This window comes from Bombus bifarius, unplaced genomic scaffold (genome assembly GCF_011952205.1).
Source record: "Bombus bifarius isolate JDL3187 unplaced genomic scaffold, Bbif_JDL3187 scf7180000007968, whole genome shotgun sequence".
NCBI lineage: Eukaryota > Metazoa > Arthropoda > Insecta > Hymenoptera > Apidae > Bombus > Bombus bifarius.
This window is the reverse complement of record NW_022884354.1, coordinates 514,557-542,263: the sequence shown is the minus strand read 5'-3', so window position 1 is coordinate 542,263 and position 27,707 is coordinate 514,557. Positions and strand designations below refer to the sequence as shown.

Genomic DNA, 27,707 nt, shown 5'->3' with positions numbered 1-27,707 from the left:
AAATCCAATAAAACGCGATATTGATGGATGAACGCGGAGTGGCCACTCGATTTTACCGATAACCCAAAAACATGCGAATTTTTTCATTATTCGTGATCGAGGCAAACGTATATTTTTTCATAGTATTTACCTTCGTTGTTGGAACCTGTGTTTCAGCCGCGAGTCTCGTACGAACGTGTTTCAATTTATCAAAAACGCGATGAATGAGATGGATGTTGGAAATGTTCAAAAATAGGAAAAATGAAAATGTTTTACTGCATCGAAACGACATCATGAGGAATTATTTCGATTTTACCAGCGACCGTAAAGAGGCTAAATGTAAATCTGATTATCTCGGAGATTATTGACGAAGCGAAAAGGCAAGTTGTGCCACCAAGCACCGAATATTCGCTGAATATTCACAGACGCGTCATATATAAAACTTACTCGAATGTCCAGTCTCGACAATATCATTTTAATCCATTGTGCGAGCACTCACTCGCTGCAACTATCAACCGATTGCATTCGCCAGCGTATTCTCGGCTAACTTTATCAATCGGCCATTGTCTGTGCTCGAACGAAACGAAAAATGTGCTCGATGTTCCCAGCATTTTCTTCAGCTACGATTTCGTTTCCTATTATCGATCGCATTTTCTTTCAATCTGTCGTCTTCCGTTCCTTTTCTCTAGGACGAAACTTTAATTTTCTTTGGTCATTGATAGACTACGAATCTTTATCCGTTTGTCAACAACTGAAACATGCGAACACATATAAAATACATCGGAAATACGATATAGTAACCTTCGTAACATTTATAAATTAATATTCGACGAAACAAATCTCTGCGTAGGTTGTATCTGTTCAGTTGCGTTCGTAAACATTTCAATTGCCACAGACGCCCGCTGTTTATTCGTTAAGAATCTTTTTCTTTTTTTCAAATTTCTGTTTTCAGTCAAAGAAGAAATATCCAAATTGAGTAATAGATATAACATAAGAATTAACAATCACAAAAACCCACTAGTAACTCAATTACTTGACACGACGGATCAGATCCGCAGGCTAAAAAGACATTACCCTTTAGATTTAAGCACTAGATTCAACTAGAATCAAACACGCGATAAACACTTATTAAACACGATATAGTACCACGCCAGAAAAATTTACTTATAATTCTCAATGAGAATTGATTGTAAAATTCATCGAAATAAAGAAACAAAAATTTCTGTTTACAGGACGTTTCTGCAGGAGTACGAATTTTAGTTATACCTTTTTCGTTATCGTTACGCGCGACGTATGCCATCCTTTCACTGGCACATGCAGGGAAGCCAAACTTTCGTATAATATCCGCGATACGACGCGATGGAAACAAAAGGCGTATATTCGCCAATGGATAGGTACACCGTAACGCAAACTGCGATGACTATATTAAATAAACCCTATTTATTTCGTGATGAAAAGCCGACTCGATATATCGATTTGGCAAACAGAAGATCGCCTTTAATTCTCTGGAAAGGGATTTTGCAGTTAATGACGGGTATATCGATACGATATTATCGATTATAATTCACGTAAAGTTGAAAAGAGTAGACGAAACTACGTAACGTAAGAAGTAAGTCTATATGAAATTTCAAAAAAAATACGACAATTACTGTTTCAAATATCGAGGTTCGTAAAAGCGTGGGCGACTGTAGATTTTTCAAGATGAATTTTCCAATGCAATTGCTGAATTTTCGATTTCCTGCGACTACGAAAATGCTCGATTCTGGCTTGCTTTATCGACTATCCCGTGGTCGAATACTTGATATGGACAGCGACTACCCAGTGGTTGACCAATGGTCGCTAGTGGTCACTTTCTCCAAAATGGTTGCTGACAGCTATCTGACCTGTATCGGGCGTTTCTGGTGGTTCCTTTACGGTTCATTATTTTCCTGGACATTAACCATTCCCGATCGATAATAGGAACTAACGTATCATTGCACGGTCGTTGTTTCGAAGATAGCTGCACTGTGATAAGATTGAAACCTTAAACAAGGCAGCATGCGAAGAAGGAATTTTCTAAGAGAAAAGATTCTATCAGGAATTCTAGTAACGAGGAAAATTCAATCATTTCGAGGAATGAAAAAGTCCAGCGAGAAGCATGCAAAGACGGCAGAAAAGAAATTCCATCGATATACACGGCTATCCGAGAATGCCAAAAGAGAAAGCAGCGTACAATAATGAACGAAGGAATTCCATTATATCAATAAAACAGCAGTGTGCACAGAACGCTAAAGGAGAATTTCCAACGACTGATAACTCGGGATATTAAAACATGGAATTTCAATAATAAAAACAAGACAATTCACAAGAATATTGAAACAGTATGCGATATAAAGAACAGTGGACAGAAAGTAAGACTGAAGGTACAGTACTGTACAACGATCGGAAGGAATATGTAAAATGCAATAGTCAAAAAGAAAAAAAAATAAATAAATTCCACCAAGTTATACAACTACGCGAAGAAAAAATTCTGATAGAAAGAGGAATGCAGAGCAAAGGTATCAAACGAGAGTCCCAGCAACAGAAAAAAGCTTTCCGTGAACAGGAAACTGCGGTAATTTAAACAGTTGCACAACAGATACTAAGAGGGAAAAGTCGCAACGCCGAAGAAAGCAAGAATTCTTGCAGAAAAATGTATAATACCTCAAGTTTCTCAGAATTCTCAATGATATCGTATAACAGAAACGTAACGATAAAGTCGAACTACAAAAGTATCAGTATGAAAATGTGGTCTGAGATAAGCTTAACCACACCACGATTATTACATGCAGAATGCAATGGTAATTGTAGTACAATCGAGAAGGGGGTGATTCCACGCGAATAAATGAGAAAAGTTACTGGATATAACATTTATTTATCCGAGACTCGGTCTTCGAGAAAATCGACTTTAAAGATTCGACAAATATACCTTAACTTGGCCTGTTCCGTACTGAACAAGAGTAAATAATCGACGGTTTTAAACCAAGGTTTAAACTGCGTTTGAAAGTAAATCAAAAAAGTAGAATAAGAATTTCTCATAAGATGCTTCATTTTCCAGAGAAATAAATTTGAACGTGTATTAAACATGTTTGAACTTTCTTGAAATTGAAGCCATAAAGGAAAAAGTTTCAAATTTTATGTTACGTTTTCGACTGATTTTTACATTTGTAGCAAACCTTCTGTTTATCGTTTACTCAAATTTAGTCGGTACTCGGACAAGTTAATGCGTACTTCGCAAATTTTCAAACTCAATTTTCTTAGAAACAAAACGTCGTGCGAAAAAAATGTTATTCCATATTTTCGACTTATTTTTTCACGTAAAATCCTTCGTTGGCCGATTGTGCTGCGATTATCGCCCCACTCCGTATTACGATCAGAAGAAAGTCACACAGCTTGGAATAGGTCGAGTTTAAGAGGACAATTCGGTTGATCTAATTAAAAATAATAATTAATAAGGCCAAGGGAGAGAAATAGTCGACGAAACTGCTCGAGTTTCGTAAGTGTTGCCTGGAAAATAACCAGTGCCGGATACGACTTGCAAGAACCTTCATTTCCTTCGTCACAGCGGAAGTACACTTGACCCAGAAAAACTCGGCACCGTTATCTGGCCGAGATGGAGGGAAATCTTGACGAATCGCGGGCACGATCTGGCGTCTCTTAGCGAGGAAAAATTCGCCACGAAAACGAAAGCTCTCGCGGCTGCCGTGCTAACGTAATTTCACGCGGTCGCCTTTCTCTTAACAAAAGAGTTCGAAATTCTGGTCGGGCGAAAAACCTTGCGCGATATTGAATCGAATTTGCATTTTATTAGCCGCCGCGCTTCGTCGACCGGCTACGAGCGAAGCTGCCACGATTATTTTCGAACGCCATTTTGAATATGGAATTAGGAATTGCTGCAACAATCGTGCCTCCTTCCCTTCAGTTCCAACTTTTTCAACGCCAATGATATAAGAAGCGTTTAAAAATCGATCGTATAACTCGAATAAACAACCTTCTTAACGAGAATGTAAATTTCTGATTTACCCTGTGCCATAATTGTAGGGAGAGCCATAATTCGTTGCTCGAACACCTATGATCGAACTCTATTTCTTTGCCAACGAGAATTTGAAAGTCAAGAAGAACTTTTTTAACTTATTTTTATATATAGAATAATATATTCTTTCGATGTTCTTGTAGTATCGTGGACGAGGGGTCTGCGGGGTATCGGGCGAATTATAAACAAGCGGTTGCGAAGCGTGTGTATGGCTAAGACACAAGATATGAGACTAACACAAAAGACAAGGGGTTGCTTAGGGACATAAACGAATTAACTGCATTGTGGATTGAGAAGTCAAATATTGTGAGTTGAGAAGCCAAAGAGTGCGAATTGCGTTATCGAGATAGTGTTGCTAGCGTTGTCGAAAAGGGGGTTGATCCGTGGTGACGAGAGTTGCAAATTAATTATCTAGTCGTCTTAATTATAATACGTTATTGTGATTAGTTCACGTTAAACAACCATCGTTTCCTGTTTCAACATCTGTTTAACTGTAGTACGATGATCGGGCCAAATATAACATATAATAGCTTGTTTACGTTTTTGGCCCAAAATTCTCGAACATAAATCGTAGGTTAAGGGGTTAATCCATTTATTGTAAATAAACTAATTGTAGTAAAGATCCTACATTCTTGTACGATCGAGAATCGGTCAAATTCACAAACACTTGACAGATTTTCAACGTCGGTTTTCTTAAAGATGAAGCTTTTAACGTAATTTCGACATCCTCAATTTTCGTCCTATTTGTAGTTCCAACATAGTAGGTTTTCCTGGTTTCGTTCGTGGCACGAGTTGCGACGACCACGATGTATATGGGGAAGCAAGGGAAAGAGAAAACTGTGTCCTTAGGCGTTGTCGCCACTCGCTACGCACAAAGTGTATCGAGTTTCGGCCCTGTCTCATGTAACAACTTGCGCGGATCCATTATTTGCGAAGCCATTTTGTCATCCATCGAGCTGTCCGTCGTTCGTTGACGATAACGCGGCCCTCGAAACGGAACGAGGACAGACGGGTTGGCTTTTTGTCTCGGAGAAGTTGATCTTTCCATGGACGAAGGACGAGACAGGATCCTTCTTCAGGGCGGACAGGGTAACGAAGCGTCGTAATCCTGCCGCGACGCTGTTTGACTTTCAGCTTGAAAAGCTGTGCTAACGAAGTGCTCGCGACTTCTGACCCCTTCCGTCGAAGCTTCTCAGGCGAGTACGAAATTTACGCGTCGCGTCGGGTCAAACGAACCTGCATCGTTTGCTTAATTTCCGCGACACCCGTTACTCGACCAGTACGAAACGCTAAATTACACGATGCTTTTATATCGCTCTCGGTTTATCGTATTACGTAAAAGGTAAAATAATAGTCGATTTACGAAGCTGCGGATTTAGCAGTAACGACGCAAATGTCGAGGAGATGATCGTATATTCCGAAGGTCGGCGATTAAAAGTCGGTTATCGATTGGGACGTACAATGGCTCTCTTTTCGATCGTTAATCTACAACTATCGAAACCTCTCACCGACACCTTTTACGACCCTCGAGTCTCTTCGCTCCGCGTAACACCCTGTGCGCGTGCTACGAGCCAGCCAAGCATTTATTAGCCCCTCAGGATGGAGTTCATTTTCAAACGGTCGGGTTGATTGCAAAAATGTCAAGTGTTCCCGATCTTCCCCTCCCCCCTCTTTCACCCTTCGTTCTCGCTTCAGCTGGTTCGATAGCGTCGAGTTGTATGTATGTTGGAGTGTTGTTCAATGGAAGACCTTGAATGGAGAAACACGCACGGTGCAACAAGCTTACGACGACTCCTCTTACACTCGTCACTCAAGAGTCTTCCATTGATTCTTCGTTAGAGTCTCCCTCGCCTTAACGAGCTTCAAGATCATCCAGCTTCACGGAAATTGAGTATCGCAAACTATCCACGATCTTATCTATGCAAATTCTCCAACAACTTCTCGCCGTACTACGTCTACCCGATACTTTGTTGCGCGAAAAGCGAACGAGCGACGCTAGACGTTACAGAGGTGCGCGCGTGTCCTCGAAACGCGTCAATCGCGCACACAGCCACCATGAATGGAAAGCTTCACGCACGAGGAAATGGCCGCTCACGTGCGCCAACGCCAGGGAATAGAAGTTATTCGCGGATGGCGTGCACCTGAATATAAATGGACGTGCTCGCTCGCGGGCCATGTAATATCGTGTACAAGCTCGATTCGCCGGGCACAGGCTGTTGGAAGGATCTCTCTGCGGTTTTCTACGGATGAAACGCTCTCAAAATACGACCGTCGAAAGTGCTGCGAATAGGATCCCGTGCATGACGGGACGAAGGAACGTCGATTGGAAATTTCACGCCAGCTAATCCTTGGACAATGAACGCGGCAAATTTGCCATGGCGAATCCCGAAAAGAACATGCTCTTCCAGTGACCGCGAACGTTTGGCTTTCCCCTCTAACAGGAACGAGACAAGAAGGGGAAGGGACGCGGTTGCGGGAGTATTAGGGCAAAAGTGGCCAGCGCGGGCGAACAATCCGCTGGCATTACCGGCCGGTTACGTTTCAGCTTCGAAATCCTGCGAAATGACCGGGAGGAAGCGTCACCGCGGCTAATGCGTGCCATTTAAACGTTTCACGGTACATTGTGCCGGAACACGGTACTTGGCGCGAACACGCTAGTTCGTTAGAGCGCCGTTTGTTTGCACGGCTTCGAAACACTCGTTTCGCCGACTGCAGCCCTGAACGATCCTGCTCCGGCCTCGTCCTCGAATTTTGTGTCATCCATCGACGTGGCAACGTCGAGACGCTTCAACGAACTATCAAGCGCGTTGCATAGTTTTCGGCATGGTAGCACGGTATTGCATGGTTAGTGGATGTTCATTTGAGAGCGTATCGCGTATTAAGAATCCTCGGAATTGCCGACCATTGTCTCTCTTCGGTTCGTTTGTTTCTTGTTAAGCGTATCGCAGGCAACGTGACGGTGAGAAATATTAAGACTCGATAAAGGTTCACGTAATTGTTTCAGCCGATGCGTCGTACACCTTTGTTCGTAGGTTAGAAGTTGAACGATTATCAGCGCTCCTTAGGATCGTGAACAATCCTTATCTCGCTGTAAATGTAAATCTTACGCTACAAAAAATTCATCGCTTACGATTAAATTGAATTTCTTTCTCGTGCATATTCGCTTCGTCCGTCGATGACGGCATCGACGAATCTCTTCCACGAGTACTGTAAATACTTCTGTAAATTTCGATGCAGACGTTTCCAACGAGCTTCGACACGAGAAATTACCGATGCATAATTCTTAATTCATTAACGTTCCTGTAACACCGACAGACAGCTTTTGCCAAATACGGTTATTTATTCACAGATCGTAGACGCTACGTACGTATGTATGTATATTAGTACTATTACTAACAGTTAACACCTGCATGTCGCGTCACAAATCATCCTGATATTAAAAAAACGATACTATACTATCTGCAAATTACGATCGAAACTTGTCAAAAGACAATTTCTGTGTGTCATAAATATCAAATATTTCTCCTATATGGAATTGGAAAAACTACGCGTCTATGTTGGTAAATAAAACGCTGTGAGCCATACATCAAGAGATATCAGAGAGAGAAAAAAGGGGAAATAGAGTGCGGGTCAGACGGAAGGGGAGAGAATCGAAAGGGACGAGGGTCGAGCCGAGTTATCGGGAAATGGAGAGCGGCGGCATTCATAATTTATGCGGCTTTACGGCAAATTAGTTATTGTTCCCAATAAATCCGACGGCCGGTTAACTGCATTACGCCGCGTTTCGTTGATGCCTTCGAACGTTCGGGGACACAACCCTCTCCCTCTGCCTCTGCTAGGCTGTTTGCTGATGTTTGCGGTCCACGTTAACGCGTGCACGAGCGCGTTAATACTTCATTGTAACGTCACTTTGCCTATCTTCTCGCGGTTTGTCCCGTCTCTCTGGCAGCTTTGCGCCAACCCGTATATTGCCGCTTCGATTATTTCACCGATACGCTCGTGGATTTACAATCAGACGATTATATGACTCGAGCATTTGCGAGTATGGCGGAATAAAAGATATTTTTAAAAGATCGAAGGAACGTTGAAACGTTCTCTTTTCGTTTAACGGTAAAAACTACCGACGTAAAAAATTGCATAACGCGACTAAATATACAGACTAACTGGACACACCTTCGACCGCACCCTCTTTGACGCAAAATGTACCTAATATCAATCGCCGATAGCGTAGAGCAAGCGACGTTTGATCATTATGTACATTACCATAGTAGTTGCGACCAGTACAGTAGCCAGCACGTGTTCGAGTTTGTTTTTCCTTGGGCGACGATATCGATCGGCCGGCTCGATGCAAACTAATTGCCGTTCCCGATAAATTCATTAGTAATCCAATTATATCTCGTGCGACCCCTCGACTCCAGGAAATCCACCGGTCCTCCACTCTCTGTGTGACGTACCGTTCGGTTACTTGTCCAATAATCACTCGTTTCCCGTGGAATCTGGCCAAGTGAATTTTCATTTCCTCCCTCGACGACGCCCCCTAATCCTTTCGTCGTGTAATTTTCAAGCTCGAAAGTGTCACTGGAAACGATGTTGTTCCATCCAGTCGTTACCAAATTCCTATCCTTCGGTGAATTCCAAATTTAAATTTCAAAAGAAAATTGAAATATCCCGTATTTCTGAATACATCGTGTTAGAATCGAAATACTCCGTTCTATATTCTGGCGCATCTTCGATTGATTCGCGTAAAATTTGGGAACAAATGTAAACCAAAGAGCGTTTCTTTCGCTACGTTTCAAATTGCAGATAGTAGAAAATTTTCGATCGCTTTGTAGTTTTCCAGTACAGCGCTTAAATTATACTAATCTTTCTGGAATAGAAAAATACGAAGCCATTGCGTGGGAAATTCGATAACAGAATTCCTTCGGAAGCAACCGGTTAAAATTTTGATCTCGCGAAAGGTAGCAGTCTACACAGTGGGACGGTTCGCGGGAAATCGTCGGTGAATCGTAGCGTCAAAACAAGGAAAGGTCAGCGACCAGAGGTTTTGGCCCGATGTGCACGCGAAACGACGTCAGCACTCCCTGTGCAACAAAAGCAACCCGAGAAAATTGGGTTATCCACTTCTCTGGGAACACGTCTCGGTTACTCGCGTTTCAAGCGACTGCCAGCAGAGCTAAGACACTGGCCAGGCTCTCCACATGGAAACGCGGTAACATGTGCTATATAGACAACTCGCGGTTGCAGCAAGTTAGCATCGACTTGTTACGAAAGTTCTATTAAGTTGGATCACCGAGTGCAGAGATTCTCAGCTATGGTTCACTGCCTACGATGTTTCTTCGTCTGACCCTTTCAACGTGTCTTTCGTCGCTCGTTTTCTCTTCCCTGAGATTCCGTCGACACTTGACAATCTTATAAACTGAATCTGGTTTTATCCCGTTATCCCGTTCAACGTACGTTACTTACATGTTATCAATTGCGAAAATTTATAATTACGATTAAATCGCGAATAACTATCTGCTAAATATAATTGTCGTAGAAAGTTAACGTTCTAAAAGGATCAGACCAACTAATTTTTTAATATATGTACCAATCGATAATGTGGAAGTAAGCTACCGCTATATATAGAACATCTGCTATCTATAAACAATTAAACGAGTAACTGGAAGTCAATTATGGACCGTCTGACAGCTTCAACAATTCATAACCACGAACCTCCTCGCGACAGACACGCAATTTATTTAACGCAACGTTTGATTAAACTCGAGGGCGTGTTCCATAAACACGATTCAATTTCTGATCGATCCTCGTGCAACATTCATCGTATCGATTACCCACTTACACAGGGGCAGTCTTCGATTATTAACGAGCCTCGTATCGGCGAACCTACGTGAAAATTTCAGTAACAATCGTCTAAAGATCCGTTTAGATCAAACGAGCAACAACAGTTTGCTCGTGCTCGCCCAACGTAAATCGCCACCGAACAATCTGTTCGTAAACTGATTTGCATCGAAAAATCTACTATATTCCTATCGTCGTTTCTTTCTTCGGCGATCCAAGGAAAAGTAGTCAGTGCGCCTGACGAAATAGGAAAAGAAATATATATGTCGGAGATGAAGGGACATCGGGCCTTTCTTTTGGAATTTTGGGAAGATCCCCAATACTTTGGTCTAAACTATTTGTTAAGCTGTACTTAAATAATAGAACTTAGAAGTAGTTGTTGTGATACGATCTGATTATGTTTGACCGAGATTTGTGACAGTAGACTTGGGCTCAAAGTGACACAACTGGTCGCCGAACGAAGCCACGGTCACGGGATGAACGTTTTTACCTAACAGAAGAAGTACCAATATTGAGGGACACACGTTGTATTAACAAACAAGCCCCGGCCAGGAGCAATATCGGCTCTACGCGGGTCTGCCTTGTAACGGCGCCTGGAATTTTGTTGATATCCCCGGTCAATATGCAATTGACAAATGTGATCGTATCAGTCTTTTATTCTTGTGATCATCTTAGAGAGTTTACTGACATCGTCTTGTCAGTCAGAATGATACCGAGCGTCACAGCTAACGTCACTTTGTGTTTCAAAATATATTCTAATGAACAAAGAGTTTCCCCGTTGACCGTTGATTCGTTATTGAACCTAAGAACATTGTCTTGAACATCTAGAGTGTCTAATCACCACGGTTAATTGTCAAACTCTATGCGTTACACGCCCCTAAGTCTAACGTCAACCCGACATCAGAAGTGGGATTCGAACCCACGCCCATATATATATATATATATATGTCGAGTTCTAATTTGGAGTTAGGGACGTTTAACGAATGTTCATTTGGATTAGCCATTGTTGTTATACAATATAGATGATAGTTAATGGTATAAATATGATTATTGCAGAATTTGACAAGTAACCGCGGCGATTAGATACTCGAGATGCTAATGACAATAATCTTAGGTTCAATAACGAATATGCGGTCGACGGGACAGCAAATGCGCTTTCTTCCAAAGTCTAAGTCGAACTGAACTTACTTGTCCATAGTTCAAGTGTAACTAAACTTACTTGTCCACAGTACAAGTAGAACTCAACTTACTGGTCTCGATCCAAGTGGAACTGCACTTATATGCCACGCTCTGTATCTCTCTGTACCCCTCGAGTCAACTATATTTTTAAGGAGAGCTATACGACTACTCCATACCTCTGTTAGGTAAAAACGTCCATCCCGTGACCGTGGCTACGTTTAGCGACCAGATATGTCACTTTGAGCCCAAGTCTACTGTCACAAATCTCGGGCAAACATAATCGGATTAAATCATAAACAACTACTTCTAAGTTTCATTATTTAAGTACAGCTATAATAAAAAGTCTAGACTAAAGTATCGGGGATGTTCCCAAAAATTGCAAAAGAAAGGCCCCGATGTTCTTTCATCTCCGACATATATATATAGATATGTGTGTGTGGCAGTTATAGAGCATTCGGATGTTCGATTTCCCATCTGACGAACAAATGCTCGTTCACGCTTTCGTTTAACTAGAGTGGAGGAAGAACGAGCATTTATTCCCTTGATGTAAACGCACGTTAAGGGTCGATCGAACACATTCCGTTCGCCATTGAACGCGCCTACACGTGTGTGCGGATTTGTCGGTATTATCCTCGATAGTTTGGCATCTGTGCCGGAAACGAGAGGTTCTACGGAGGTCCATTAAGTTCCTGCAAGACGGCTGAACCGAGAGTTTGTTGTAGTCGAGGCCGGATAAGGCAGAGTTTCCTTTCGCGCGGACGAGATATCACGGCACCAGTAAGAGGGAACTTGTTCTCCCTGGGACTTTGTCGGCGGACCAACCGGCTAACGGATGTGACTTTCCTCAGCTATTCGTAAAAGCTCAACAGAATTTGTCGACTGGCGGCCAGACGCGTCCCAATTTTCCGCAACTTCGTCTGGACCATTCGCACGATCGTTTATTATGCCCCACTTTCGCCGAAAACCCGTGTCTCTTCGATTGAAAAATCGAGCTGGTCGTAAACTTGCCGCTTGTTTATGCCATATGTCGGTGTACTCCATCGTTTAGACAGGAACTCATAGATCTAGAAATGATACGAAAGCAAGAATCTATGTGGACTGATTTAACAAGTTAATGATAAATTATTGCAGCATATTCTGAAGGTTAAATGGAATGAAAAAGGTTCATACGGACGCATATTTGAAAATGATTTATCGTGCAGTTATAGGGAATGAAAGAATCCTTTTTCATAAGAAGTCTATTATAGCAAGACTGATATGTGTATAAATAAAGAAGATTTCATCCCTCGTAGATGGCCTGCGTTCCTTTCTTCGAAGCGAACTTTTATTTTTCTTAAGAAATCTATTAAACCTTTCGTGCAAAAATTGATCGTAGAATATGGGACAAGACCAAGTCTAATTTCTAGGTCATCGGGCTGAAACGAATACAATGCAATGCAATATTTATTATACAATAATGTAGAAGAAGCTGCAGTGGGCACCGCACAACATTCTGAAAATTTTTTACAGCAAAAGACAATAAGGAAAATTAGACGTTGACAAAAATTTGCCAGTTTGCCCTAGAATGTTGTGGACATACGCTAGTTGACGGAAAATTTAAAAAATATTTAATAAAAAATTGCTTCTCAATAGACAGATACTCTGTCAAGTATCAGTTGTTAATTGTCGTCGATTACATATAGCGTTACTTAAGGAACAATTATTCTTCCATCTCTTATGACTCCGTAATAAACCATTTTCCACCGTAGATTCGCATAAATCTTTTTCATTCGTTCAAAACACCGCATCAATTTAGTATCGATCTGTGGAAGCACCCGATCGATAAATATGTTATGAAACAAAAAGCACGTTGAAGGTGTAAAATGCAGCAAGATCGTATTGAATGATAATGGCTCGCGTGCAACATCGGGACTCGGGGAAATTCCACGGCCGTGAGATATAAATTTCTTTGTCGTGTGCAGCCGGAATGCATAATCGTCGAACGAGCCGATGGCGGGGCCGATTCGGTCGAAGACAAATGGTTCTGGCCTGGAAAATGTCCCACGGACGATTTGTCAGAGCGGACTCCGTTGTTCCACGCTCTCGATATCGGGAGCTGGGTGAAAACGAAAGGGCCTGAGCGCGTGCACCGACACAGCTACTAATTAAAAAGGTTCGGTATTGTCAACGACTAGCATTGTTCAGGTCAGATCGAGGGTAGTGGAATTCCCGCGAGCCAACGGTGAAAGCAGCTTTGTTCTTGGCACGTTGACTCGCCTGGTCTGATGGATTTAGAGCGAAAAGCCCCGCAGCGCAGAGCCTGAATCCAGCGTACGTCGTGGCTCCTTTGAATTCGAACGCCGTAGGGAACTTAATCAAATTTCTTACTTCTTTAGGGAGCCGCGAGCCTTTCCCAGCCGTAGGAATTGCCGAATAATGTGCGTATTCGACTGCCAACCGCCTCCGCCAGCATGTAGAAACTTCGGGGGCTGAAAGTTGGATCGCGAGAGCGAAGATTTATATAGATAACGAATAGACCGGATTTTGACGTGCTTATAGGAAATTTAAAGGTGCGGAATTTCTCAAAATGCACGTGATAAGGAAGAATGTATAAAGCGTGTAAAATACAACGCTTCTTGTAACATTTGGTAAACGAAACAATTTCCTAATAAACTTCTAGGCTCTTAATTATTTTCTGCAAAGTGTGAATTTGCATAAAAAACGACGATCTAATAACGAATAACTGGTAAAATATTCATGCCAGAGTGTAGAGTCTTGTTGGACTGGCGGAAAACTCCTAACGATACGTAGAATTCAGTGGATAGAAACAAACACCCGCTGCCGGGGTAATTAGCTTATTAATACGGTTGTTCGCTCCGAAGCTTCGATTAAAAAATGGAAGTTGTTTACTATCGGGAATATAGAAAAAAAAGAAAGTATCTGTGTTCATTTATGAGAAAATTATATTCGCCCGAGAGGTGGGGTAGAAGCAGGGGGGGAAAAAGATACAAGAGCGAAAAAATGGTCGGTAGAGGGGAATAATGGCCAAACGACGTTATTAATTAATCTAATGAACGGAACAATTCGAGCGACACGTTGACACGACTGGCTCGCTTCCCAGGATAAACGATATTTTTTTTTTTATTTTTCCCAGCAAAATAAACTCTCCAGGCTGGAGCATAAAAAGCAGAAAGGAATAAAACAAACTGCGTAATCGTTTTCATCGGGACCGCGAACAATGAAGAGACGCGGCAACGGGGAAACGGGAAATAATCTGAAATTTATGAAGCGTGGAATAAACGTGGTATCTGTTTTTTCTAGTAACGTTATAAAATTCAATGATACGCACGGAAACGGGATACGTCACTAACGAACATCTCGCAGTTAAAACAAAAAATGTGCATCCTCTGGCGATTCGCTTTCCTGACGAAGGCTTGCTTCGCAGTCCAGCCTCGCCATCGATTTATTCATCGCGCATACGTGATCGCGGAGATAAACAACCGAATCGATGAATATTCGAGCAAGTATTCGCATCCACCGATATCCCGATCGAAATCCAAGGATCCTCCGACTAATCCTTATTTTCCTTTGCTCCTTTTCTATCGAGAAGCTCATTGTTTCTTGTTGGTTGCTTCCAGATCGCTTATTTTTATCTTTTGCCTGTACCAACGCTGGCATCGATTGATTCCTCAACTCGAATCCCACGCGGTGCTAGACAAAGTGTTGCGACGCTATCGCGTGGAAAATGGTAGCGTTTCCAATTATCGAAAATTCAAAAGTTAAATAACTTCGATCTATTTGACGCAATGCTCCCAAGGTTCTGCGACTAAGATCCAAATTCCCCTTTCGATAGGTTTCCGCGTGACAACCGCGAACAACTTCCGGCGTACGGGCCATTCCTCCCGTGGTTTTCGCTAATTTTGCAACTAATTAAGTCACTCTGGAACTCGATAGGATTAAGGGTGGCAGCGTGTGCGACAGATGGTAGAAGGGGTCAGAGTACCCTTTGAAAAGCAAATTTTAACCAACCAGACGGAGAAACCGCAACCACAGTGCCGTTTTGTCGGATAGCTTGACAAATTGAAAACGCATGCTGAAAACGCCGACTTTTTCCCGGCGTCGTCCGCGTGATCGCCGCGGCGTCCTTCCACGCCGGGAAAACTATCGTTCGTCTACCTCGAAAATGGTTGAAATCGAAGAATCGGTTCGATTCCGGGCCGTATTAATGCGTACGGGCACGTAAAAACGAAATTACACGGACGGTCCTCATGAATTTTAATGGCGGTCTGTGATCCTGAATCGCAATGCCCGACGGTGTACACACCGGCCATTTGAATAACGTTTATGTCGTCGATTATACGTGTGTCTACGAGCTTTAATAGGTTCGCGGCAGCGTTTCTCAAACTGGAGCACGTGATTCGCCTGTGTACACGAGAATTTTTTGGAGCGACTGTTGTACACGACGATGCTTTGCTTTTGCATTAAATGTATTCGCTTGTAGAATAATTCAGAGAGAAACGGACCACCCTTTTTAACGATCGAATTATCTGTCTATAAATTAAATTATCTATTTACAAATAATACGGTAAACTTTTATTCAGTCGTTGTATAGTCCATTTATTTCCCATTTCAATGAAAATCGTACAACTTTTGCGAAAAATTGTAAAATGATTCAACCATTTTATGACTTCCTGTGGTATTTCTCAATTGATATTTTTACGACGTAAAGCAAAGTATATAAATAAAATGTACAGCGATCGAATTGACATATTCGTCATTCGAAAGTTATCGACGATATTCGACAACTATTTTTCATACGCTGACACACCGATCCTAGCGAGCAAACTCTATCGTTCGAACCTGTCGTTCATTGTTGAAAGTTCTACCTTTCTCCAAGCGCCTAATGATTCCCTGAAATTTCTGTTCCTGGGCTCCTTACATCAAGATTTCGTTAATCCTCTTTGCGACTGGAAATCGTCGACGCCGCGAAGTTTGCCAGACCAAGGGATTGAATTACGAACGCTTGTAATCGAAAGTTCTTCGAGCTGAAAAATTATATTCCATTAAACAGCAGGCTGCCTCTTCCGGGAATGAGCTTTAACGATACCATTGGCAGAACAACGTGGTGTTTCGTTGTTCTCAAACTCGATCTCAATTAAAGCTCCGGTACTTGGAAATGAGGAAGTTGAATAGAACGATGACGTTAATCCTTCCACGTTCAACTTCCAACTAGGAGCATTCCAAGTTCAATCCTTCCGTCCCTACTTAACCATCGAAGGCTGCACTTCCGACACAGGATTTAAAGTTTGCTACACGCGACAGGATCAACGAAATATATCGTCTTAAAAATATCTGTTGATGGTCGTTAAAGTGGCGCGACTCGGGCCGATGATTGTCACGAAAGAGGTAAAGTCTCGAAACTTGATCTATCACCGTGACGTATCAGCAGACGTGCAAACAGCTTTCCACTCGCAGACAAACGACATTCTTCTACGCTTTATTTCCACTACGTTACGCGAAACATTTGTTCGGAATGACGTCTTGTATATTGGTCAACGAACGCTTTCTAACTTCGTGGACGTGAAAGTGCTTTAGCGATTTTTGAAAAATGCAGATCGTCTAGTAGAATCATCGTAGAATTATAGTTTAACGAAATATCTCGTATTACAAAAATTATTGTAACGGAAATATCAAGTTTTGAGAATTTGAAAGGAACGTTTAGCTTTCGGATTTAGAAATTTTATAAATTCTGTTCGTTCGGTCAGGAGTAATCCAAAAATCTCTATAAAAATTAAAAACCTTCAATATGAATTTCAAATCCCTAAAATAAATCAAAGAGTTTGTGCATTTTTGTTGCAAGTTATTCGCTAAAACATTTTGAATAGTGGCATTCTCATCTGTGAAAGATATTCAGATGCTCTGGAACACATTAAAGCCTTTCTGCGCAAAGAAGAAAAAAGAGACGAACGCTCTTCGGAATCATCGTCCGTATTCTAAGAATCCTACCGCTGCTACCTGTGTTGTCGAATTCTTGATAAAACGAGAACTTATAGTCGACGCCTCGGCTCAACCTGAGATGAGAAACGCCTTCCTGTTTTCGCGCACGAGTTCCGCAAAGAAGCTACGTGCCCGGCATGCCGAGCACGGCTTTTATATTTTATTATGCTTTACGATATGTTCTTATCTTATTTCGTCCACGTGTCGAGTACGAATTCACGCCGGGGAATTTTTATCGACGTCGATCAATGAGAAACTCGTGGCGGCATGGGATCCAGAAAATCTCGATTGCCCGATTCGCTTTTTGATTTTGCTATTTTTTCTTCTTCCGTGAAATAAAAATACCAACGTTTCGTGCGGCTTGTATATCGGCTTTGAAACTAGCAGCAGCGGAAATTTTGAATACGTCAGACCCAAACGCGAATCAGTAGCTTTGTCGACGGACGCGTTCATTGACCATAAATTCGCTGTCTCGTGTAAATTTCACCATTTCGTCGGAAGGGTTGCTGTTAACGATCCCTATAACCGTTTAGTCCGGTCCTCCACGTTCGCCACAGACTGACCGATGTGTTTCATAAAAAGAAAAAAGGAAAAACCGTCGATGTTCGCGTATCAAGGACGATGCGTTTAATTGCCGTACTCTGTCAATTAACTGTCCGTTATTTCCTTCGTTAATTAACTCCACGTTGATCAAAGAACCCAGTAACTTCACGGCAAAGCTGGAGCAAACACGCGATGGTCGGAATCCGATAATGTCGTTAAATATATCTTTCCTGTTTTCTGTTACAGGTCGAACGCACGACTCTACCTATACGCTGTACAGATTAGGAGAAAGGCTTTCTAGTGGAATAAGATTGTACGTGGAAACGGGAAGAACGGATGGAATGGACGCGGATGGAGACTCGCCAAACAGTCTTCACTCGTTCACGGGCCCTCCAGTGCCACAAGGAGAGGGAACAAGTATCGCGAGAGCATTTTTGGATGGAAATCACACTCTAATAAGCATCATGGCTCGTATAAACCCCAGCCCCGACTGGTTCGTTGGGGTCGATTCCTTCCAACTGTGCGTCGAGGGTAATTGGGTCGACACAGTAACCGTTGAGGTAATTATCGTCGACAGGGATCATTGATTTCGACATGTACAGTAGAAATATATCGGCTTGCTTTCTCCGCAACGACCAGCCAACAATTTCAATCGGACGCGCTTTAATAACGACGGCTCGAATTAGGCCGCGCGCAACATATGGAAAATTACATCGAAGCCTCGGCCGGATTTTGCATTCATCCTCGTCGAAGCACTGGTCTATCGAACAAAAGCTAGCCTTTTTAACTTTTTTACCATTCGGATACTGGATGCGCCGTATTAGCGATCTTTCGTTCGTTAAAGCGACTGGTAGTTTGGCTGCCAAAAGGTTTCGAGAGAGAAAAAAAATAAGATGATCGTGAGCACGATGAAGGCTGGACGATCGGAGAAAAAAAATATATAGGTCGCGTTCCATTTCAACAGCGAGGAATTCCGACCGATCCGAAGCATACGGCTCCTCTGTGCCATCTCATTAAAATCCAGCGGAGGCCCATTGAAAGGCCGACTCATCGTCTATGTTCGTCTCTCTTTTTTCAGCTGGATCCGCTGGACGGTGGAACCGATAACGGGTTCACATTCACGGCTGCCAACTGGCCGACGCAACCCCAAGGAATCGCCTACAGGATCACGTCACGGTACCCGGCACATCCCGCGGGAAGCTTTTATTATCCGAATCTACCTCGTCTACCACCGATAGCCACCCTCACCTTCACCAAGGTAACTGGCCGCTTTCTTTCGTGAATGCGATCATTATCGTTCGATCGGTTACTTGGCAATGGGTTTTGGTCGATTGTTGTATTCAACTGGAGGGAATATGTGCCATTTAACTTTAGAATAACGTGTCGCTAACGCGTACTATATACAGGGTGGTTGGTAACTGGCGGTACAAGCGGAAAGGGGGTGATTCTACGCGAAAAAAGAAGTCGAAAATATAGAATAAAAATTTTTCACGTCTCGTTATAACGGATCTCACTGTAGATCGTTGTCTCGATGGAAAAATTAAAAAAAAAATGTTTGTTCTATATTTTCGACTTCTTCTTTCGCGTAGAATCACCCCCTTTCCCCTTGTACCGCCAGTTACCAACCACCCTGTATATTACGATTTATTTTAATACGACGACTAGTCGAAATATTTCGACGATCTCTGCGAAGTGTTTGCTTGCGATAAATATGATATAACTTCTGTATACATTTTCAGATTCGCTTGAAATTTTTATCATATTGATCGAGTTTCGAGCCGTTCTCTATATAAAAAATGTCTACAAGGGTCAATTAGATATAAATCGGAACTTTTTACTTCGGTAGAATGCTTTAAAAAGAACAATCGAGTTACTTTTCTATATATGTTCCGTTTCTCTCTATATACTTTTGCCAGCGGATTGATCATTTTTTTATACTATTTTCGTAGAAAGTAGAGGGCTGAGTCAGAAGTTAATTGCGCACAAATTGCTCTACTTCTTCGTTGCTGTTGGAACATTGTGCTCCTAATGCCTCTTTAAGTGGCCGTGATTCTGCGGAATTTTAACTGCTTGCGAACGATGGAAACCACGTTTCTATAACTAATGTTAACTTTCGAGCAAATTTCGTCGTTTGTTATGCGTCGATCATGCTCGATCAGTTCCCGAACAGCTTCGACGTTCGCTCACGTTACACTTATCTTGGATGCCATGTGTTTTAAACGTCCATCGACGTCCACTAGAAAATGATTTATACCACGCAAACGCTTGGATTCCTGATAATTTTTCATCCCCAAACAGTCAGTCGCCACCTATGCAAAATTTCAATGGGTTTTGTGACCTGAACGGTTAAAAATTTAAATAATCGTGCGTTGTGCAAACGGAAGCCGGTACTGCTTTCTCGTTCATCGCGTTATCTATCGAAGAAACGATAAGTAGAGCACCGCGTCTTCAAGCCACGTCTATTTAAACTCCCACGCAATGTCCATCTGAATAAACGACACTATGAAGACGCTATGTACCACGCTTAGTCCGGTTAATATTTGACCGATCCTCGTGTAAGTGTTTAAATACTTTCACGAGCCACTGCATATCTCGTTAATATACTTGGAGAAAAATGAATACCTTTAAAAAGTTATCTCTTATACTTGAACCGGTAAATTTGATATATAAACGTGGTCTGCGTTATACGGGTCATATCTCCTGCATCATCTATCTTACTTAAACCGTTGTTGCGTGGTTTCCACTAATTCATCGTGCGGAACTTTTCTACCTATGCGTCCGTATGCTTCTCTGTCACGAAAATTCCTAACTCGCCAAAGCCTCGACATCGCCATTGTTAATCTAGCAAAAGAGGCTGGAACTGGAAACCTCGTCGATATTTATTTGCTACGGCCTCGTCGAGATTCTCGGCAACTTCTGCTCACTGGCCAGCTGCTACTTCCGCGAATTTCAGCCATCCGGAAGAAACTTCTTTTTCCTCTTGGTGACTTCATCTCGAGGAGGACTCGATTCTCTTGCGCCACGATGTTCGAACGAAAAGCGACAGCGGCGGTAACGAGATTCGAGAGACAGCGACTCGTGTTAAACTTGCTAATTATGTCTTCCCGACTTCCTGTCCTCCTTTCTCTCCAACTTCCTTTTTGGTCGTGACTGCTACTCGCCCATTCGCATCCCTACCTCGTAGGATCTTCGTCTCAGCTAGTGACAAGTCGCTTTCACCATCGCGACAGTCGCTGTCCCCTGTCCTCCGTTCATGCGATTCCTCTTACCGAGGAGGAAAGCCTGACCCGCTTACCGTATAATTATCAAACTTTCCTCGCTAATCCCATAGACCCGTCGCTATTCCTCGCCATTTTTCCACTCCCTTCCATCCCATTCTCTACTTGCCACCTTCGCGTAATCCAGGCTAACTTGTTTCCTGGAAGATGCCTCGTCAGCTGTTTCAGCGAGCATCTGGTCCAACAATTTGTCCGGTTTCTCGAAATGTGCGCAGAAAATACATATTCGTGGGCGAGATCTTTCTTCCGCCCTCTATCTTCTTGGCACGATCTTCTTTTGGACGAATCGGGCAATTTTTAAAAATTTTCCTGGGCATGTAGAACTCCGTTACTTTGTAATTAATCGTATCGGAATTTACCCGTTTCGAGTTACCAATGTTCGCGATGGTTTTGATTTTCAACTTTTGAAATTTGATCGGTAACTTGTGACTCGTATTTCGTTACGTTACATTGCCATACACTTTTCTATTTAATTATAATTTTATTCCAATGTCGAAACCAACCTAGTTTAATTACCTTGTCTCCTTTTTTCTTCTAAAGGTAACACAATTAAAATATTCATACGTAACTAGACGCTACTTTATCTGGAATACTTTCTACAATCTTGCGTACTATGCGTGTTCTGTGTGATTTCGCACGTTTAAATGCCCCATAAAAGTATAAACATCCGCAGCCTCTAGATAACTCGACTACCACGAATCTGCCTGTATCGAGGGTAGCTTACCTGGGTTATACGATACACCTATGCTCATTAGCAAAGATACTGTGTTCCATTGCCTATAAAATTCTCCGTTAACGCGTAACTCACCCTGCCAGCTAATGCGATCTACCTCGACCTGTTTTTCGTTTGTACGTGTGTTTTAACCAACCGTGGTAAATTCAACGAACGTCGATGCTGGTCGTATCATTTTTCAAAAAACCGGTTCGACGTCCGATCGGGCACTTTTTCACAGCGAACCGCGGTTTGTCGGCCAACGATGTCACCAGTCGCCGGCGCCACGACGTAATTTACAGCTGATTAAGCTTGGCCGCGCTCTTTCCGCCACTCTACCAGACAGACAATCATTTCGCGCGTTTATCGAGCCTGTACGCAATCACCGAACCGTACAACGTTAATTCACCGCTCTTTTGCCTGTAATTCGCGGCCACCATTACGGTTAATGGGCAACGACGACGCGTACTCTGTGTTACGACGATAGAAAAAAAGAGGAAGAGAGAAAAAAGAAATAGAACGACCGGAGAAACGGTTCCATTACGACCGAGCATCTTAGGTACTCCATTAAGCTGGAAATTGGAACGCGCAGCGTAATGTTCGCCCCGTATCGCGACGACCTCCATTGCCGTGTACCGATTCCTAGGATCGATAATGTTTATGTCCTCGGACAGGATGGAAAACGCGCCACTCTGTGCCGGTTCGATTGGTCGGCGAATACTCTGCAACGATTACGAATCGTTGTATAAATCCGCGTCGACTGTGCTGATTGAAACGTGGAAGAAGATGAGTGGAACAGCTGGCAGTTGCTAAATTATTTCCGAACGAAATTGAAAGAACGTACGGGATTAACGAAACCTTCCGCGTTATTTGATATTTTCATGCATCTCAGTAGAGACGTATACATACGACGTACTATAAATCGTTGGAATCGTACTTTGCAAGCTCGCAGTGTAGTCGTTAAACTCTTTCGCTGAAATAACCGAATATTGTCGGGAAAGATATTCAACGAGTAAAATACACGTGTTCCGTGCATATTTTAATTTCTTTTATCAAATCTACTCGTCTAAACGCGGACACCGAAAACGAAGGAGAAAGATCACGAGTGGCGAAAACAATCGGTGAATTCGTATCACGCGTACTTTCCTCGCAAAGTTCGTATAAATAATCTTATTAAAGTTGTTCTACTCGTTTCGAAAAATATCACGTGCCTGCGAAGTTTGAATTCAGCTGTTTAAAATACCTCGTAGAAAGGATAATTGGAGATTTTGCCTAATGTTCGCGCGGATTCATTCTCCATGACCCAGTTGCTGGGACGCGTGTGTACAACGTTCTGAATATTAATATCGTAAGAGCTGGCGGCATAAATAGCGAGCATCGTGGTTGAGAATCAGCCGCGATACGCTCAGGGACCGTGGATTCGGCCGAGAAAACCTGCGTTATCATTTATGCCAATTAAGTTGGCTCGGTGTAATGCGACGATATTAGCCTAACAAAGTGGCCATAGTCGCTCGCGCGTTTGTTTTCTCTCGTGCCGTTTAATGCCTCGGACGGAATATTAAAGTGGCGTTCGCGGGAACTGGAGAACATCGGAAACGCAGTTACGGCACATTAGTATTAGAGGATTGCCAGCTCTCCGCGCTGTTTTCTCCTCCGTTCTCTATTTATTATTCGTACAGTCTCGTTTGTTACACAGCCTGCACTCTGCGACCATTTAATTCGGCGCTGCGTAGAATCGTCAAAAGTAAATAATAATTTGCCAACGTGTTTGAACAGAACTTGGTGTTTGTTCGTCGAGTAAAGGGCGGTCTAACGAAATTAATCCCCTGGCTTGTAATTTTTTCCCGTATATACAACAGCGAGCGCATAAATAGCACGAGTTCTTATAGCAAGTTTAATTTAGTTTAAAATTCCTATAGTCTTGTTTCTTATCCGTTTCCTTTCGTTCCTACGTTTCTAGCGTTATTTTATTTATGCTTAGGATACGGGGAAATAGAAGAACTTTACGAATAGAATAGAAGCTTTACGTTGTTTTTCAAAATCTTAAATAAATTCGTTGTAAGATGTTCGAGTATGTAACTCGAATCACAACGAGTCGGGTTACAAGCTCGATATAAGTACAGATCATCCTGATAACCTTTGATTCGTAATCCACGTCACGAGTTTATCTCGGTGTTCTAACGCGAGGGATGAAAAATCGAAGAGTTTAAATTAAGCAAGCACTCGATAACGCATCGAACATGTCGATCGTTGCCGATTATAATTGTTCCCCGGAGTACTGGCTGGTACCTCGCGAGGCTCGTTATCGTTCGTAACCAGTGAGTTAGTATCACCGGTGGAAGATAAAGGGAGAGAGTTAGTTGGCAAAGCGGCGCCGACCGGATTATCCCAAGTTGGCTGAAAGCAATAGGGCTTGGTTAACCGTGACACGAACGCATACAGCCGCATATTTCGATGTTCGCGCGTACTTTACGTAATTACCAACTATTCATAGCCGGTCGATTATCTCGGCTGTTCTCGATTACTCCCTTCTGCTACGGAGTAATTTGTCTCCTCAGCACGGGGGATTCGAGGGACGAGATCAGGCTGCGAATTAATTCGAATCGACTCTCTCCACTAACCTCTCTTGCCCCGTGAATACCTGTTAATTATGAATGCCTGAGAGAAACTTTCGTCTACCTGTGCTTTCGCAACGAAAGAACATGTCGTAGGTGCTCGAGAATTTTCTCGTTGCGTCGAACCACGTTCCTGTAGAACGTTCGTAACTTCGACGCTCGTGTTAACAAACCAACCAGGAACAGTCTTCGTCGACTAATTTGAATTAAAGAAGAGTTATGGACAAAGGCGGGGCGAATATATACGAGGGTGGATTATTCGGATTAAGGCCGAGGCAATTGGGATAATCGTTAGCGACCCCCGTGACCAATTCGACTCTGGTATCCCAGTGTCAACGCGATGCTGTCGAGATAAGCAACGTTGTTTCGAAGATGAACGCGAGAGAGGACAGCAACTCGGCTCGCCCCTAGAATCTCGATGCGGCTGTTTATCGACGAGACTGTTTGTTCGACGCGTATCGCAATCGTGAAGTCTGTTCCACAAAGATAAGCGTATCGATGCTTCTCGTCTTCCGACTATCAATCCATATCCGTCCGCGAAGATCCTTCGACGTTCTCGATCCCGATTCACCTTTCCATTTTGGCATCTTGCCAACTTTTCGCTCACAATTTTCCTCGCACGATCTGCCCCGAACGATCGTATCCAGCTAAGAAGAAATGCTCGGACCATCGTGTCCGCTTTCGATCGACCAGCTTCCGATCGATTCGACTAAAAGGATGCGCGCAACCAGAAAATAAAAAAGGGTTCAAACAATATTTTTCCCTCGGCCGCGTAATACCAGACGAGATGTTTTGTTCCGGTCAAAGTGTTCCTCGCTCGAAACCCCACGGGGATTCGATAGCAGCGAGGAGAAAGCGCGTGCACAAGAGTAGATAGAACTAGGAGACGAGCCAGAAGATAGAGCAACATTTCATTTGGCAAAATTAAATGGTTTTTGATGTAATGTACAGCGCTGCGAATGATCGCACAGTGCTTGTAGAAAGAAAAGACTGTAAGTGGCAAGAAACAAGTTTTCCAGAAGGAAGAGCAAACTTACGCGTCGATGTAATCGAAATTGATGAAAAAGAAAAATTTATGTGCAGAAAATTTGCCATCTCTCGGTTGCAAAGGAAACACAATGTTCAGCTCGTTTGGATGGATGACGTAGCTGTGATCGGGAGAGACAACTTATACAAAATATTATTGAACTTAAAAAAGGAATACGATCGCCGTAGGCGGAGGTTATCCAAAGGAAACTTTGAATAACATACAACACGCAGATTTTTATATTTGAAAAGGAAGGTTACACCATTTCATAACTAAAAATGCAGCGTTACCTCTTGGTCTTAGCCGATAGTGTAGCCTGATTTGGTCACGTGCAACAATCTGTATACACGTGTGCGTGCATGTGAAAGAGCAGAGGATATGAAGCATAGTAGGTATTCCGAGCACGCAATTTTGAAGTAAACAGCGACGTTCTCGCGTCGAAAGAGTCTCGACTTGGGTGCTTTTCGAGGGCCGTGAAAGGGCTCGTTATTATTTCGCCTTCTCGCATAGGTACGTAAATAAGCAGGTATATTAGATTTGGCCGGGTGAATGGCAGGAAAAGTGTGTGCCTCGCGTGAAAATATCGGAGCACCGCCCATCCTCAGCGAGAATCTTATTTTCCAGGCCAATTTCCGAAGAATTCCATCGATGGTGAATATAATAAAAGGCGGCTAAGAACGCGTACGCTATATTCTCGAGGAGCTTCAGCGACGTATCCGTGAATAATGAGTCGTCGCGTCGTTGAAATCTTACATCGAACAGACTCAAGTAGATATCTCGTCGAAATACGAATTTCCTTCGCAGAGAGAATCGAACGCATCCAGAGAGTCGTGTTCCATCTCGTAATCGAACACGTTCTATCTAGGTGAAAAAAACATTCGGACAAAAAGCGAAGAAACTTGGGTGTTCCTCGGCAAGCTCGTTCAAACGGGATCTAAGCGCGATCAAAAGATCGCTCGTCATTTCGAGAACTAACTGGAAAGTTGCACGAGATGCCGGATCTATCCGAGAAGAATTAAGATTTCTCATAGCTGTAGAGCGATTTTTCAAAGAAGACGGATGAAACTGCGGATCGTGATAGAAATATCCTGCACGAAGGAAATAAAATGCATCTTCGTAATAACACCGAAAATCGATGAACTGCGGATTTTTATGCACGTTAAAAATCTAAGACCTGAATGTCGATTTGTTTTACCTGTCAAATATTACAGCGACTACTGCTTTATTTTGGTTTTGTTTCGTATAGTCTCGCGTATTATGTGCTTTCTGTACATTTTTTCATATTTCACGATAATCGTTTAATATCGAATATGTATTACAAATTGTAAACTCGTGTCAATGAAAATCGTGTCTGTTCCAAGAAACGATGATAATTCCGACGATGCTAACTACTTGACGATAGTTGATAATAATCGATCAACTAACAGAAACAAAGATAATTTATCTTTCTATCGAAAGGAAGGTTAACCTTTGGAACGATCGATCGGTGGGAAGATGGAGATGTGGAAAAAATTCGCGGGAAGAAAGTTGGTTCGGCTGAGGTATAAAGAAGGATGAAATCTCAATTCCCATGGAGGCGGTGCTCGAAGGTGGAAAACGGGTACGCAAGAAGCCGAAAGAGGGTGCAGTGACAGAGGACCGCGAACTCCCTTCCGTTCACCACCACTATTTCAAACTGCGGCGGAAACGTAAGAATTTATAACTGGTGACACGTTATGGGCTTCTCCCCCGCGAAACCCGGTCAAAGATTTATTTCCCGCGGCCGCTTTTTCATCCACTGCCGACGCTTTCCAACCGGTCGGAAAGTCAGTGCGCCGCGACTTTCTTTCGTCGCCAGGTGGAGAGGCGGGCGTAGAAAATGCATTTCACCGCTCCTTTCTACCACCGTAGACAAACGCGAAATATCCTCGTGAAAGTATTTCTTCTGCCTTTTTAGAAGGTTGCTTGAAAAGAGTTCTGAAACGACCAATACAATCTCTCGATACGAATATTCACTGCCACGACGAAAGTATTGCAACTTACTTGTAGAAATCTTTTACGAATACGTCGCGTGTTTTATACGAAATATTTTGACATTTTATTACGTTGGTGAAGTTTCAAATAAATGTGAAAGTGTACGTGGAAGGTACAGGTTAGTTAGCGTAAGCGTATGTACTCGAACGATGGAATAATCCGTGGTGTGTCTCGATCTTCGATGTCTTGTAACGTTTGTAATATATCGATGAAAAATTTCTGCCACAACGGGATTCTTTCGCGAGCCTATGCATAAAGTGAAAGAATCGACAAAGAACGAAAATGAGACGAAGAATCTTACGAAAGAAAGGTATCGAACACAAAGGGATACTTGTGATTAATAAACGACGATAAATATTTCATAAGCACGCGGTCGTTTTCGAGGGGATCAAAGGGCTCCTCCCTTGAAAATTCGAGATTCGTCGCAATATTCGCAAAGACACGCTTTCACGACACGTCCTCTTTCTCTCGTTAAAGTTTGAGGACGAAAGAGTTC

At 42.7% G+C, this 27,707-nt stretch overlaps 1 protein-coding gene across 1 annotated transcript in view; it reads left to right on the top strand.

Annotated features, from left to right (window-relative positions):
* Positions 1-27,707, top strand: part of LOC117209208 — a 191,966-nt gene that overhangs the window by 128,737 nt on the left and 35,522 nt on the right. Inside the window, exons 3-4 of the mRNA XM_033450924.1 lie at positions 17,813-18,126; positions 18,645-18,824. Coding sequence (XP_033306815.1) covers positions 17,813-18,126; positions 18,645-18,824 — 494 coding nt within the window. The remainder of the gene's footprint in view (positions 1-17,812; positions 18,127-18,644; positions 18,825-27,707) is intronic.